The sequence below is a fragment of the Macrosteles quadrilineatus genome, unplaced genomic scaffold, assembly GCF_028750875.1.
Source record: "Macrosteles quadrilineatus isolate MER2022 unplaced genomic scaffold, UCM_ALF_1.0 Scaffold_6__1_contigs__length_79288215, whole genome shotgun sequence".
Taxonomy (NCBI): Eukaryota; Metazoa; Arthropoda; class Insecta; order Hemiptera; family Cicadellidae; genus Macrosteles; species Macrosteles quadrilineatus.
Window position 1 is genome coordinate 32,192,274 of NW_026542599.1, and position 15,579 is coordinate 32,207,852.

General features: G+C 33.4%; 1 protein-coding gene and 1 long non-coding RNA gene across 5 annotated transcripts in view; one reads left to right on the forward strand and one right to left on the reverse strand.

Annotated features, from left to right (window-relative positions):
* Window positions 1–14,994, forward strand: part of LOC128997238 (uncharacterized) — a 103,154-nt gene extending 88,160 nt beyond the window's left edge. For both annotated transcript variants that reach the window (XM_054422850.1, XM_054422849.1), the window contains exons 7-9: window positions 12,177–12,439; window positions 13,812–13,955; window positions 14,756–14,994. In XM_054422850.1, the coding sequence (XP_054278825.1) occupies window positions 12,177–12,439; window positions 13,812–13,955; window positions 14,756–14,842 (494 nt within the window). In that variant the 3' untranslated portion in view covers window positions 14,843–14,994. The remainder of the gene's footprint in view (window positions 1–12,176; window positions 12,440–13,811; window positions 13,956–14,755) is intronic.
* LOC128997239 (uncharacterized) lies at window positions 5,414–10,132 on the reverse strand. 3 transcript variants are annotated; one of them, XR_008491109.1, is made up of 4 exons: window positions 9,816–10,132; window positions 8,804–8,969; window positions 7,220–7,330; window positions 5,414–5,567 (listed from the first exon to the last, which is right to left on the reverse strand). It is a non-coding gene; the product is annotated as an uncharacterized LOC128997239 (long non-coding RNA). The 3 variants fall into 3 exon arrangements; XR_008491110.1 differs by lacking the exon at window positions 9,816–10,132 and adding an exon at window positions 9,609–9,778; XR_008491108.1 differs by lacking the exon at window positions 9,816–10,132 and having other exon boundaries at window positions 5,417–5,567; window positions 8,804–9,480.
* Window positions 14,995–15,579: the final 585 nt, after the last annotated feature.

A 15,579-nucleotide genomic window follows, 5' to 3' on the forward strand; every position in this document is an offset into this window, starting at 1 on the left:
TGAAAAAATATTTTTGGACGATAAATCGCTCTTCAGCAGCTGTTTGAAATTATCCAAAATGGCCACTAGCCTCCAAGGACTCCCTAAAATAACCTTTAGCTGAGCTCCTCAGCCCTAACCTAAGCTGGGTTTACCCAAAATCGGTAATTTTCGGCACTTTGCTGATCTAAGCATGGGTTAGGTTAGGTTAGGTTAGAGTAAGCTAGGTTGGATTACTTTGGTTTACCCACAAATTGGTAATTTTCGGCACTTTGCTATTTTTTAATAAGTAAGGTAAATTAATAAGTACGCAATTAATAAGTACGGTAAACCATATTACTGCAGAGGCCGGTCTTTATAAGTTATATTGTCTATGAGAGATTTATTTTGGACCTATTTGCATAAGTATGGTGATGTAAATGCAGTTGTCATCGAATTTATAATCATCGATCAGTCTAAGTTTTATTTTGTCAATAAATGTAAATATCCTTTTTGGTTAACAAAGGATGCAACCGAATCTGTAAATTAAGACAAGTATGCGAAAAACTTAAGTTTTCCAACCACCATTATTGCCTTGTTTACAACTATAAAATCGGAAGTAAAAATAACAATTAGGACAGCGTATACTAACTATTTGATTTTTGTTGTGAGTTGTATACAATATCACTTCTTTTTGAAATTATGTCAAGTCCAAGAGACATACATCTAGTTTTGTATTAAAGTCTTCTGTCAAGAACTACACGAATGTAAATGTTACTGTGGACAAGGTAGCTGAAACATTTGCAAATAGGTGTAATAAATTTAAGAATATTGTATTAGTAAAAGTATCATATACATTTGTCATTGATATCACTGTATTAAATAATGTATTACCTAATTATTTGTAGGGAGTAAATTAGTTAGTAGACTATCTATTAATCGATTTGCAAGGTACATTATGAATATTTCATAATGTAGCTTGTAAATCGATTAATGTATTTAAACCAGACGCTCGTCAAATAATGCAGTTCAAGGCGGAAATGTAGTGAGGGATACATCAGGATTAGAATGTGTGTTACAGAACAAGAAACTGATGACAATAGTTGGAATAACTAGTCAATGTCAACGCACTCGATAAAAGCGCGGGATTAAAAAAGGCGCGAATATGTGCAAGTACTACTGTATAACCAACGACAACACCTATGAAAAACCAGACATAAGCTATATTACAACCAGGCCTACGAAAAAGTCAAACTATGTAAATAATGAATCACTGAATATGATTAGACGAAATCACAGAGGTACAAACTATGTTAGATATTTACGTGGTAAAGGAGTGTAGTTTCCTGATAGGTCTAAACAACGTCATCAGTTACCAAATCAATTATTTTTACTAGTTTTAGTCATACAATTGTTCTCATTTAAACTTGCGCTATTATGCTAATTCAACCTAGGGCAGATGTAGTTCCCACAATATATCTATACTTACACGAGGAGAGCGTGGTTTCGGTGATTTTGTAAAGTAAGAAATAATAGATGTAGAAAGAAATGTGTAGATTTTGAACTTTTTTCTTTTTTCATTGATTTACTGTGTTGATCATGCACCACAGTGCTTTGTACTGTAATTATTTTCTGCCATTATGAAAAATTCATTGCCAATATTTCTTTCAAGGTCCCTTGCATTATTTTGCGTGTACTAATATGTAGGTATAATTTGTTTATAATACAAACATGTTTACATTCAGACCAGTAACGCCGTTTATATGTTTATTATCTATGTCCTACTAGGTGTACAATGCAGTTGTCTGCTTGCAATTTTGAGCGGAGCTATCATAGTACTGTAATCCAATACTTTTGCAAAGTCAATGCTAAATATAGTTCACGTAATTGAGATGTCTCCTACAAGTCCACTAAGTCAATTGTATAATTGTTTCTCATAAATGGGATGACTACTTGTAGTATCCAAAGTCAATGCTTTATCTGTTTCTCTTAAATGAAATCTCTACTTGCAGTATCTAAAGTTAATGATAAATCTATGCTAAAACTATTGCCTTGGGTGTAGTACGCCAGTGTCACGGTGATAACGGCGGGAGTGGTCGTGGTAGGCACGGATGAGTCGTTGTTCTTGCAAGGCTGTTTTTTGCCTGTCTTCTGGCTCAGTCAGCACTTACACCATCGGGAAGAGATAGTACATCCAAACTAACAAAAATAGGTTCCAAGGACCCATATTAGATTTAATACAATTGGCGGCAAACGTTATTGTTGATTAGTATGTTAAATAACAATAAAACTGTTGTAGGAGTTTGTTCCTAACCGTAGGTGCTCTGTATAATATTTAAATCGCTAAAATTATACCCCAACAATCAACGTTTACAATCGTGATACGTAAACAAATGATCCAATAATATGTAAGCCGAAGGATCGTCGTAAATTAATGTCTTTCGTGTAATACAACAATATGATAATAAACAATGTTACTATATCACTAATAACGTGTACGTAGACCGTCGTAATTAGGCTCAAATTAAAATATAATAATGCAATGTCAGTATTAAACAATCTTAATACTTGTGCGTAACAATATTGCTGTACTACAGAGAAACAAGGGTTTTCGAGTCGCTGTTGAATAATAGGACAACAAGAAATTTAATAATAATACGTTAATGAATACTATTACTATTAAACAGTTTCAATCCCAAATATTTTACGGGCAAGCAAGTCGGTTGTATTATGCAGAAATAAAGCCTATAGTAGAATTATGAACGAGGAAACTCAAATAGTAAACCGCACGATTACCGTTATCAAACAGCTGATTGGGCCCCTCTTATCTCTTGCCCATTCATCCAGAGTACAATTGACGAGCTTAAACAGTGTACAGTACATTTCTTTTTACGTACAGGTCTAGAAGGGTAGGTACAGGTCGACTAGCATTTACAATTCTCACCAAATATTTGGTAAACTGAATGATAACTGAAAGATAACTGAATGCTCTGACATGAAGCAGTGTTCTTCTTTACCTATAAAACAAGGTTGACACCTTTCTTCACTGATCACGTAATGCGTGATTTTCTATAAAGTCTTGGAAAAATAAAAGGAAAAATAGATAGACTACAGGTGTACTGTATGTGGTTTACACACAAATATTCATCAAACTGTGTGATAGTTTGTTATAGCAATGAACAGTTTGAGAGTATCGTATTGTTTAAGTCGATGGAAAATCTCTGTTGATCCTGTTTTACAAGCAAACCAAAAAGATACAGTAGTCACCACTCTATGCGACATATTCTAGCCAGAAAATTGTAATCGTATGATTCTATAAGCATTGGTAGGATTGCAAAGTACTACACAAACATTATTTCAAGGGTAATAACAGTCACAATTTCCGCTGACTTTAAAAGAGTCAACTAAACTATTATACTAATGGACACACAACTAAATGGAACAACTAATGGAAATTCTCACGATGTACATTCGTTCGATATAAGCATTGAGTATACACGTCAGTACATACGTGTATACCCAATGATATAAGCAACGGTTCTTGCAATTTATTGCTTATTGTTTTTTAGAGTTGTTTTCGGACTTACTCACACTCGTATAAGGTTTTCCACGTTTGTCATTGATAATGTAGCCATGTTGCTTTGAAATGGCGACCATACAAAATGTATGCATTTTAAGCCAAGTATGAATGGAGATGAGTGTGGGATGAGTGGAGCGATCTTGTTGTCCTGTTTGTGACTAAGGCCGACATAATCCTTAGACACAGCTGTTAATTAATAGTGCATACAGTCAATTAATAGCAGCAGAGGTCAAGTTTGGTATCAAATTAAAGGTTTTATTCATAAAAATACATTGCTGCAAACCCAAACTCAAACGAGGATGATGATAATAACGTTAATGATGTCGCTAAAACGTATCGTTTGAAATTTAACAGCTGAAAATAAGTGAAATAGAAAAGGTTTTGGTTAAATCCATCAAATTGTAATTGGACACTAGTAAATACTAGTGCACTTGTTGCTACCTCCCCCCTTCGGTTTCATGTATTCCTCTCAATCAGTTCAAACCTAGGAGGATTAAACATTAATGTTAATTAATGTTAAATCCTCCTAGATTCAAACCTGAAACACCCAGATCGAAACTCGCCTGTCGTTATTTTACCATCGCCTGTTTTTTAAATATATTTTTCAAAAAAGAAATATTATATTGATTTACTTTGGTTTTTAAAAATGTTAACGTTTTATTTTGTTAAAGACTTATGGTGATACGTAAATATTGTGGTGTAGTAGAGTATATTATATTGTAGTTAAGTGTTAAATTTTGAAATTTTAGGGTGAATCGAGATGAATCTTTGTTTATAACATGGGTCTCTCCTACCTTAACATACATACCAAGTTTGATAAACATCGGTTGGAAAAGTGCAAAGATAAATATTTGTATGTAAAAAATACAAAATGGCGGATATCTGGTTAACGAAATTATTTTGGAAAAAATGTTATCCTTGATTTTCTGTTTATTTTGACCCAAGGAATTACTAGGTAAAGTATCTCCCCGCTTATTTTAACACCCTGTTTATGATGTATTCTTATAAGTGAAAAATGTTAGCTGGTAATAAAGAAAGATGTTTTATAAATAATATGAATGTACTGGTGATCTGTATATTCACCTTTTTCTTGTCCTTAGATAAATTAAATTAGATAAATTAAAAGTCCACTCAGCAGTCGCATCGTACGATGTAGTTCTTTCCATGCGTTGCGAAATGCTGCATTTGCCGTCCTCTTCAACCCAACCCACATAGCACCGAATATTTATTTGATATCAAATAGCTATCAAATTTTTGACATTTGAATATCAAATTGATATATACGAACATTCGTTTGATATCAAATAAACGTTCAATTTAGGTTCAAACGTCACTCAATTTTACATCAAATAAATATTCAAATTGAATATAAAATAAATATCAAATTTGACATTCATAAATTTATTGGTAAAATATAATAAAGAGAATATAATTGAATTTACATTCACATTTTAAATATGATGGTGATAAATATTGATATAACATTTTTGACATTCGAATATTAAATTAATATTCGCGAACATTCATTTGATATCAAATAAATGGTCAATTTAGGTTCAACCTCACTTAATTTGACATTAAATAAATATTAAATTGAATATCAAATAAATGTCTCATACATTTATTGGTAAAATATGTTTAGAAGAATTAGGTTGCATTTTTTCACATTTCAAATTTCATGGCGATTAAAAAAATATCAGTTCAGACTTCTTTACAGTTCTTACCTTGATTTGACTTATTATTCTGAAGTTATAGGTAGTTTGTTAAAGTTCTTGGGTGACCCAAAAATGTAAATATATATATTTCTTATTTGACAAAACATTAACAAAAGTATCACAAAACATATTTGTTTAAAACAAAATTGCATTCAAGGAAAACATTTTAAAGAAAAAACTTTGTTTGTATGATAAAATAAGTTTAATTAAAAATTATTTAAACACAAATATAAAAAAGATATGTACAATTTACAAAAAAAATAATTCTGGTCTTCTTCATCTCCCAAATGGCCTTCTTGAGTTTTCTATTGTTCCTGTAAAAGAGGTTCAACAGAGTTATTTTCTAAGACAGCTATAGATAAAATATAATATGTTAGACAAGGGGTCTCCAACCCTTTTTCCTCGGTGAGCACTTTTTTGTCTAAAAACGCCACCGATTTAGCGACTAACGTTAATTGTTCGCTACTCTATCGAATCACAACATCATCTACTGTCGATGCGATTGTAGTTGTCGTTTGTCACAAGGTAAAGGCTTTTTGTGATACGGACGAAATGAGAGTATTCTATTATAAAATTAAAATGTCGTAACCTAACCAAATTAACCAAACTTGCTGATTGTGAAAAAATTGAATTAAGGTTTACTACGGACAAAATGAGAGCATTCTATTATAAAATTAAACTGTCATAAGCTAACCTAACTTGCTGATAATATAAAAAAATATACAAGATAAAAATTGAATGAAGATTAGATTTAACAAGGTTAGGTTTGCAGCCATGGAGAAGGTAAAAAGTTTTTTTGAGCATACGTCAATAGTATAGGATAAAGTAAATAAGTTTGCCAAATTTTATAAAAATCTATCCATAAACAAATTAACTATATAGTTTCCTTTTTTAATAATCTAAAATATAGTTCTGTTCATAAAATAAAATTATAAATGCCTCTAATTCTAACGAAAGATGTGCAATTAAGAAGTAATCACTTTCTAAGCTAAATATTTGACAAAAAGTTCAATGATTTTTTAGTGAGAATATGATATAAAATTTGACACTTAAAATGTCAGCTAGTTTAAGATTTCAATTTGTAGTTCTGCCAATTAGGATCAATTAAAAATATACCTATATATTTAAATTAATCTGCCGCTACTTGACTACTACTAATATTCCCCTAGGCCTATTGAGAAAAAATTAGCAAGTGAGAGACATTTACTATGTTCCTATTTAAATACGTTAACCTGCCAACTTGGAGACATGGTATTGTACACAAATTTTGTTGAATGGGGAAGAGACAGTTAATTGCTCTTAATTATGGTATGAGCCGCGAGGTAAATAAATATCCCTTGGCTGAGCCTGCATTCATTGACAAAGTTCTCTTTTTACACCTCAAGGAAATCACGGTCAACAATGAAGGGTGTTGCTGGGATTGCAAAAGACAATCACGGCACCGTCGAGACTGCAGTATAATATGCTCGTGAGTCTTGGCGAGATCACGGGAGATGATCACGATATAGCTGAGACCACCTGACCACACGTGTTTACGCAATCGTGGGAGAATATAATTGGTGTTTGCTATAAAAAATAATAATTTTCAAAAACCTATGCTGGCTTTCTGCTGGCTGGAATAAAACTGCACGAGGGCCGGATGTAGCCCACAGGCTGTAGGTTGGAGACCCCTTCGTTAGGCATTTTTAAGACCTATTTTTTTACTATACCTGTACTTTATAATTAAATTTGTCGATAAGGCATTGAGTTATTGACAATAAAGATAAAAGAGATGGATAAAACCGCAGATTAAGTTTTGCTCATTTGCATAGCCTGTCACTGAAAATTCACAATTTGAAAAGAAAACATCACAGTAGTTAGATGTCGGCCTAATCTGTTAATTATAATAAAATTTAAGTTCTATATTAGGTAATTAGATAAGCAATATTTTCTTTAACCTAAATTATAAATAACACAATAAATTTACCTTGCATCAATCCTAAACTTTGCTGGGCGAAGCCAATTCTTGATTATAGTAGCAACAACATATATTTCCATTACACCACGATCCTAGTGTTCTTGCGTACCGGTTCTGCCTCTGTATAAAAGAGATTAGTATTAGCACTAGAATTTGTATATATTTTAAGTTTCCTGATCAACACCCAGGATAGCCTACAACTAGGTACACATATTAAATTGTTAGTGAAATCTATTTTATATTTTGATGGCATTTGCTTCTTTTGAGTAGCCTTGTTAAAGCTAAATCTAAATCTGAAAATTGAAAATTTTGACCTAGGTAGTGGTAAAAGTAATCCTCAGTCACTTGAACGGACAAATATTGGGGTGAGCACTGACTGAAATGAGTGCAACGGTCGGATGTAGTTTGGTGTGTGTATAGGCCTATGTGTGCGTTTAAAAAAATTCAACTAATACAGTTTTCTTTTACACAAGTTAGCACTGCCGGAATATTTATATAGTGTAAATCAAAGACTTCCTATATAAGTGGGTCACAAAAAAGAGAAACTCTCTTAACTGTGTGATGAACCTTAGGCTACGTTATTACCCAATAGGTACCTATCATGAATTAGGTTGTGTTTTGGTGGTAGAGCCTAACTTATCTACAGTTCCTAAGAGAACCTGCGATATATTATCGGACGGTATATATATCTGATTTGATATTAATATTGCAAAACCAATTCACCAAATCTGCAAATCATAACTCAATTTGATGTTTACATAGTGAAAAAACATAGGGAACGATGTATTGAATCGGATAATTATTGATATACTAGTTGTTCTGCCCGTGCTTCGCTACGGGGTGAGAATGCAGAAAAGAAAAATGCTGTTTTACTTTAAGATACCATAATTTACTTTGGGAAACGGAAACAGATACAACACACTTACCACAGGATACACAAACTTATCAGGAAACATATAGGCAAAAGCTCAATCCTGCTTATTGATTATTTAAATTAAGATCTCTTAATGTATTACAGTACTATCATTTTATATAGTATATAACATTTAAAATATATGCAAAAGTATGATTCATTGACCACATGGCACCAAAGAAACAATTCTCCTGGTAAACAAATTAAATTAAATAGCAGAACAGCATTTCTGACAACAGCTGTAGTTTAATAACAATGTTTGTTTCCCATGTTAATCTTATGGAGAGATACGTAACTTTAAAGGGCCACCAGGCCTCACTCTCTAATTATTTCCCTAAAAAGAAAGTTTCCTGCACAACTTCACGTTACGCCCTTTCCAATGACACCAAAAACATGTCAATTGGTTCAGTAGTTTCGGAGGAGTAATTGTCACAAAAAACCTGCTTGCGTATTAAATAAGTATAGATAATGTTATTCATCCGATAATATATCGCAGGTTCTCTGCGGAACTGTACCCGTTATGGCAAAAAAGACATACACAGTCATGGCGAATCAAACAGAAAAATTGAAATAAAAACACCTAAGATTAAAACTTTATTTTAACTTTGAGAACCTAATTGAAATATATGTATGTCTACCTATTATTAATGTCTGATTGTAAATAAAAAAAAAAAACTTACGCAAGATAGCTGGCTTCAGATGCAGATTGCAAAAGAAAAATGTATTCCTCCTTCCCAGCCTACAGGCTGCTAGACAGCCACTTTGTCACTCGGGAGAATTGGTACCGTAGGCAAATTATTCACTGCTACCAAATAATAACTTCCACCAAAGCTGCAGAGTTATCAACTGAAACAATGGAGAGAAAACTACTTTTAGTTAAATTCATGCATACCTTTCTCTGGCCTAAATATGTATCAAGATTAGTTAGGCCTAATCATTGGTTGGTAAAGGAAGCAGACAACAACTAAAATACAAAAGACTAAGAGACAATACAGGGGTAGACTTTCGTATCTGTTGTCAAAAACAACCGAATGAAAATATCGATCGTTATAGCCTATGTTCATTCAGTTGTTTTTGACAACAGATACGGAAGTGTACCCCAATTCAGTTTAAAAGGAAAATGGATTTCAAATAGGCTAGGCTATTTCTTTTATAATACCGGTAAATTGTAACCTGGTTGAGGTAGAATATGTTAGGCCTAGGCTAGCCTAAATTAAGTTAACTTATTCTTGATGGTGAATTTACATAAACTTAAGTTAGTGACTGACGTAAAATATAACCCACATAACTTAGTAATATTTCAAAATTAGCCTAACAAGGTATTACAACACAGTATGGTATTCCATTTGCCTTGTAAACCAGTAAGTTAGTCCTACTTACTAGTCTATATATTGAACACTATTTTCATCCGGAAGTTGCCCTTTGAAGCTAAATAAACTACTGGTTCAGTAAGAACTAAGCAAGCCGCCTAACTTAGTAGCTTACGCCTAGGCCTAATTAGTATGCAGAAAAATACTTCCTCTAAAACAGATTGCCTATTTTGAGGTTTCAGATTTATCTATTTATACTTAAGTTAAGGCATTAGGAATGATAAGTTGGCCAATTTAATTTGTACAGTAGCTTAACTTAGGTCTAGGTAAGGCCAAGGCCTAAAATACGTCTATGTTACTAGGTATAGTGACTTATACTTACATACTCCAAGGATCAAAAACGTGAAAAGATGTTCGGTGTAGGTTATGCCAATACCCAGTCACAAAAATAACAACTCTAAACTAACAGTGACACACACTAAACAAAATATCAGCACACTTAAGTTAACTGATTTGAGGTTATGTCTTGTTCTTGAATCTTGATACTCTTGTTGCTTCCATAGTTTATTTTCACTACTTGTGTAGCCTACTCAACAAGTTAGTTGTCATAGTTACATTTTACATAAATCGTGTACTTTCCCTCAAAATGGGCAATTTGTTGGTTAATAAATAAATAAATCCACACCGTGAGTAAACTGGCCACCACTGGTCTCGCGACGGATTTTGTAATTTGTTTTGTTTTTGTATTGTAATGTTTTGTTTTGTTTGCTGAGTTAGGTTAGAATTAAGTTGGTGTTTTGTCTTCAGTCTTCCCCTCTTCCTTTCATACGAATGGGCCAAGTCAAGCTCAAACTAGATACTTAACATATTTTTAGAGTTATATTACACTTTAAAAAATTTTAATTTACGTTTGGTTTAATTTACTAGTAAAAATAAAATGATAAGGCCAATCGTTAAAGAGTTAGACTTTTTTATTAATAAACAAAACTTTTAAAAAATCTGTGTTTCCTATTCACTCTTCTTGAAATGTGTAGTAAGCCTAGATTCAGAAAAATATCAGATGTTCCAACAACCCCCCCCCCCCCGCGAAAAGTCAAAATCCATCATCAATTAATTAAAAATTACAGTGTTCAGTGTTCCTTCCTATTATTAATTATTTTGAGATAATTGACCTCCGACCTCCATGTTACAAACTGGGGCCCATTTCATAATAAAGTACAAACTAATATTATTAGTAAATCAGCTGATTGCCCAATGCAAATCTAAAGGAAATAACAAGTTACAAGTTGTAACTTGTAACTTGTAGTTTATTCTGAAATGGGCCCCTGTAGGCTGGGGACTAATTCTTTACTCTAAAAAATTTAAAAAGTTAAATTTACAAATTTTTAAAACTAGTATATTTGGAAATTTTCAAAGAGAAAATCAAATTTTTAACATTAAGAATATTTAGATAATATTCTAAATTTGATGTTATTTGACTTTGATATTTTGAAGATACAATAAATATTCAAAGTTTGACATTGTTTGACTTTGACATTTTGAACATTAAATGAATATCAAATAAATATCAAATTTTTGATTTGATATAGTTTGATATATTGAACGTTTATTTGATATCAAATAAATATTCTGTGCTATGTGGGAAGTTATCTACTGAACCACTGATTGTAAAAAATTCAAAAAAATATATTTTACGCATTACACTTTTGGCTACAACTTTGCCACAGACAAAACCTCTCTAACCCAAAAACAAAAAAAAAATCTCGCATGCTAACTTTTTCATGTTAGAAATCACGATTTAAAACTATTTCACCATACAAATCATTTTTTATTAATTAGATCGGTAAATAGTTTAAAGTTCCAACAAAATAGTCATCGAGTAGGACTAACCAAGAAGCTCTGTGCCAAATTTCAAAATTTTAGCACAACTTTAAGAACACCAAAACACGAAATTATTGAAGACATGCGTCGAGAGGACTATCGTTGTTTTTAACAGATTATACTTTTGACCTTCCGGCACTGTTGACTCAGCGAAACTGAACTTATATTTTATCTTATTTCGTTATATTAAAACTGCTGTTGCATTAAGTCAAATTCCCAATAAGTCAATTGCTTTAAAATAGACTAAACTTTTAGCCCGGACTGTACTATTTGACTTTCTGGGATTTTTGATCTACAGACACTGCAAACATTGTAGTTTTTGACCTAGCGGCACAGGTTTAAATTATTTGACCTTCCGGGACTGTTGACTTTCTGCAACGCGTCCGAAAATAAGTCCAAGTAAGATAAATTGTTGCAAAGTACTGTACCAGTATTAACAAAAATCTGCATCCAAACAACCACTTATCTCGATCATCTTAATTAGCTTAAATTCACCACAATGAAACAGTTAGTTTTACACAAATAGTTTAAACATGGGCCTTTTCCATTATTTGACTACCACTAAATAATTGGTATATGTAACAAAATACGCAAACCCATTAAAATTCCTTCAATCTAATTAAACATTGCATTTATATAACCTTTCAACTTTAAGTCTTAGGTTATGTCTTGTTCTAACCTAACCCAACACTAAACACAATTTCTATATGATTTTAAAATTTTAACCTGAACAAATAATGTTAGTCGTCAAACATTCAACTTATGTTTCCACTCACAAACCATGGGGCATGACCTAACCGTAACCGTTGCATCTGGTCGCTGGATACGTTGCTTACGCTGCATGTTGCTGTTTGCTGTCTAGATGAGAACTATGATGATGAGCCTCTACGGAACGTTGTGTTAGATACCCCTGATGTGCCAAGTGCCAGCGCAGAGGTGGCATGGGTGCCGGGCCAGGCTGGAGTAGTGCCGGCCAATAGTGTTCTCGGCGGCTACGACAACGAGAACCTCTACGTAGGCAGAGCGGAACACGAGGGGGGTGTGATTCCCGGCAAGATCGTCAGCTCCCACGGTGTCTGCTATATAGCCTGGGGTGGAGCGGAACATGGCAAACCTGACTATGAGGTGAGTGAAGACAGTGTCGTTTAAAACTTATAATTTCAAAAAAGATCGCCAATCTAAAAAAAAAACTCACATATGTAATACATACTATATAGTTTAATAATTGTTTCATGTTCCTTTTTGGCACATCTGAGGTTCCCTACTACATGCCTGTTGGTAGTCAAGCATTCAAGTTATATCATAATTCAAAACACAAACTGGATATGCCAAAATACACAAGGGCATTCTCACTATAGTTCGGCCGCTTAGAAAACGACCTGCGCTCTAATGCCAAACCAATGCTGGAGGAGGTCGCTTTCTAAGCGGCCGAACTATAGTAATCCACACAAACATCTTTAAGACAACCAATAAGAAATCTATAATTCGTTAGCGTAATAAATGCTGTTAGAGGTGACGGTTTAAGTAGATGGAACTTATTTTCTATGCAAGATAAACAGCTGATGTTTTGTTATTGTCATCATTGTTTCATTTTGCCATTATGGAGCGTTAGTTGATCTAAGAAAGTGTTTAAACTGCTTAAAAAATTGTGTGGGAAAATTTTTGTACAATTGGCTTTTTCTTTTTTTATGCTTGTGGCCATGCAGTTTAAAGAACGTCAATAAAGAACGCTATTGTAAAATGATGGGTATTTATTTTTTTGCAGCAGATAGAAAATTGTGTAGTATTATTGGCTTAGATGGCTTATGGTTTCTACAAGATGCGGTCACAACTTGAGAAAACCTGCAATTGGTGCACACAAGTTGCTCAAATGTTTGATTAATCTTTTGCTTTTGATGTATTAGTATCATCAACATTGGGCAGCTAGACCACGTGACCTTACACCACTTGATTATTTCCTTTGAGGTCACTTAAAGCATCAGATCTACGAAAACAAGCCCAATTTGATTCCAAACTGAAGGATGAGATCAAGACAGTTATTCCTAACATAACAAACAATTTAACAAGAAAACTATGACACATTTGATCAGAATGGCTGAAATCAGTAAAGCTGCTTGTGACATGAGTCTCACTTTGCATGTTCAATGTCAGTCTAAAAAAAATGTGTTTACACAAAAACATAGCTAAAGTCGGGACCACGAAAGTTTGCAGTTGAGGGAGGAGCCTATTTACCACGTGACTTCGAAGGAGCCAATGAGGACAGTGCGGTGTTGCCAAATCTAATAATACCAGCTGATTTGAAAATGTTGTTTAGTATTTTAATTAGTGTCGTCAACGGGCTATAAGGCAACGTTGCACTAGCCTTGTCTTGTGATTGGCTGCCGCCAACTGCAAACTTTCATGGTCCCGACTGTAGTAAGTAATTTATAATGCACATTATTTACATTGCAACCTTTCTAATTGGATTATCTTATACATGTCGTGCTTACTCCTGCAGGCTCTGACAGGCAGTAACCTACAGTGGGTTCCATCAGTGGAAGGACAGATTCCCCCCAACGCTGTGGTGGGAGGAACCAGTGAAACGGGAGAGACATTATACATCGGCCGCGCACAACACGAGGGCTCTACCACAGTCGGCAAGGTATTGTCAACTGTCATACTTTGTTGTTAAATTAATACCTCTGGTCTATCAAATCAACTTCCATATACCTACTTCATAGTTGGAGAAATAAATGGAATGGAAACTCAAACTGGGCGCCTAATGATAAAAAAATCACCAGATCGATCTTAAGAAAAGTCTAAATCCTTTTAATGGTTTGAATCTGAACCCAGCTGTCCTTGGTCATTAAGTGTTCAATAAAAATGGGCATGGGTAAAAAACAGCTGATTTTAAGTCAGTAAAAAAGCTGTCACATGCGTTTAACACTCATTCTCGTATTAAAATACACACCTTGATGTGTAAGGAGTCATATAAAAATCTAAATCTAATATTGTTAGATCTATCTTTCCTCAATAAAAAAAATCGCACATGATTAACTTCATACTTCCATGTTAGAGATTAAATTAGTTTTTGCTAACATAGGTTGTGTATTTTTAAGGTTAAGATAAGTGTTGAATGAATTAAATGACAGCTTGGTTACTTGTTGTTATATGTGTGTTCTTTAGCCACAAACATTCATTAAAATCCCAATGATCAAAGACAATTGCGTCTCTATTGTTGAATCATCAACAGGTTTCTAACCTTTATTACTATCAAACTTTAACTTCCACAACTCCATGTTAGAACTATTACATCCCCTTGTCATAAAAACTCTCACAATTCTGTGAATAATAAAGTTTAGTAAGAAACCCAGCCAGTTGCTTGATTGGATTTCTCTTGCAGACGTTTAAATTTAAAATAGATTAAATTATACACTTTTTCTAATATAAACTTGATGACAGGTCCAACCGAGCCATTCAGTGTGCTACATTCCCTACGGTGGCCAGGAACTTGCATACCCAGAATACGAGATCTTGGTGCAGCAGTAATACGAACACAGCACAACAATTGTGACGCCTTCTACGCTACACTTTTATTTTGTACCTTCTCTTAAAACCTAATAGATTGTATTTCTACCAAAACGCTTCAAGCAATTAATTTAGGTATGAATAATATTGAATAAAAGATTATTTATTTACTACTAACGTGATTGAATCACCTATCTGGCTTTGTTTGCAAAGCTTTACACCTGGAAGGATTGATAGAGTTGAATTTTTATTGTATTGAGTTTAATGGGCGCAGTAAGATGCTTCCTCGAATATCTTTACTTTTAATGTTGATTTCAAAAGATCATTTAATCACTTCAAGTCCCAAAAGGGGCTTTAAAGACCAAAATGACTTATTTTTGGGACTAAAAATATATATTTTTGTTTCACAGCTGTTAATTTATTCATTCATTGTTGTGGCTTGCCCTTGAACTAGTAAAACAACTATTAAATGGTTTTTTCACCATATATATCATCCTTATTTAAATCAGTTGTTTCTTACTCCGACCAAGGTTCTGATGAGGGATGTGTCATGGTCTTTTGCAATGTCAAGCTCATAATAATTATTTTAATGGGAAGGGTATGAATATTATTCCCTTCTCATTTTTCAAGCACTTGGCTGACAACTATGCGATTGAAATTAAATCATATAGGCTATAAATCATATTTTAAAGTAAGCATTACAGCTTTACAGGGGATCACACAGAATAAGTCAATTTCAAGAATGCAAATGTTTAGTT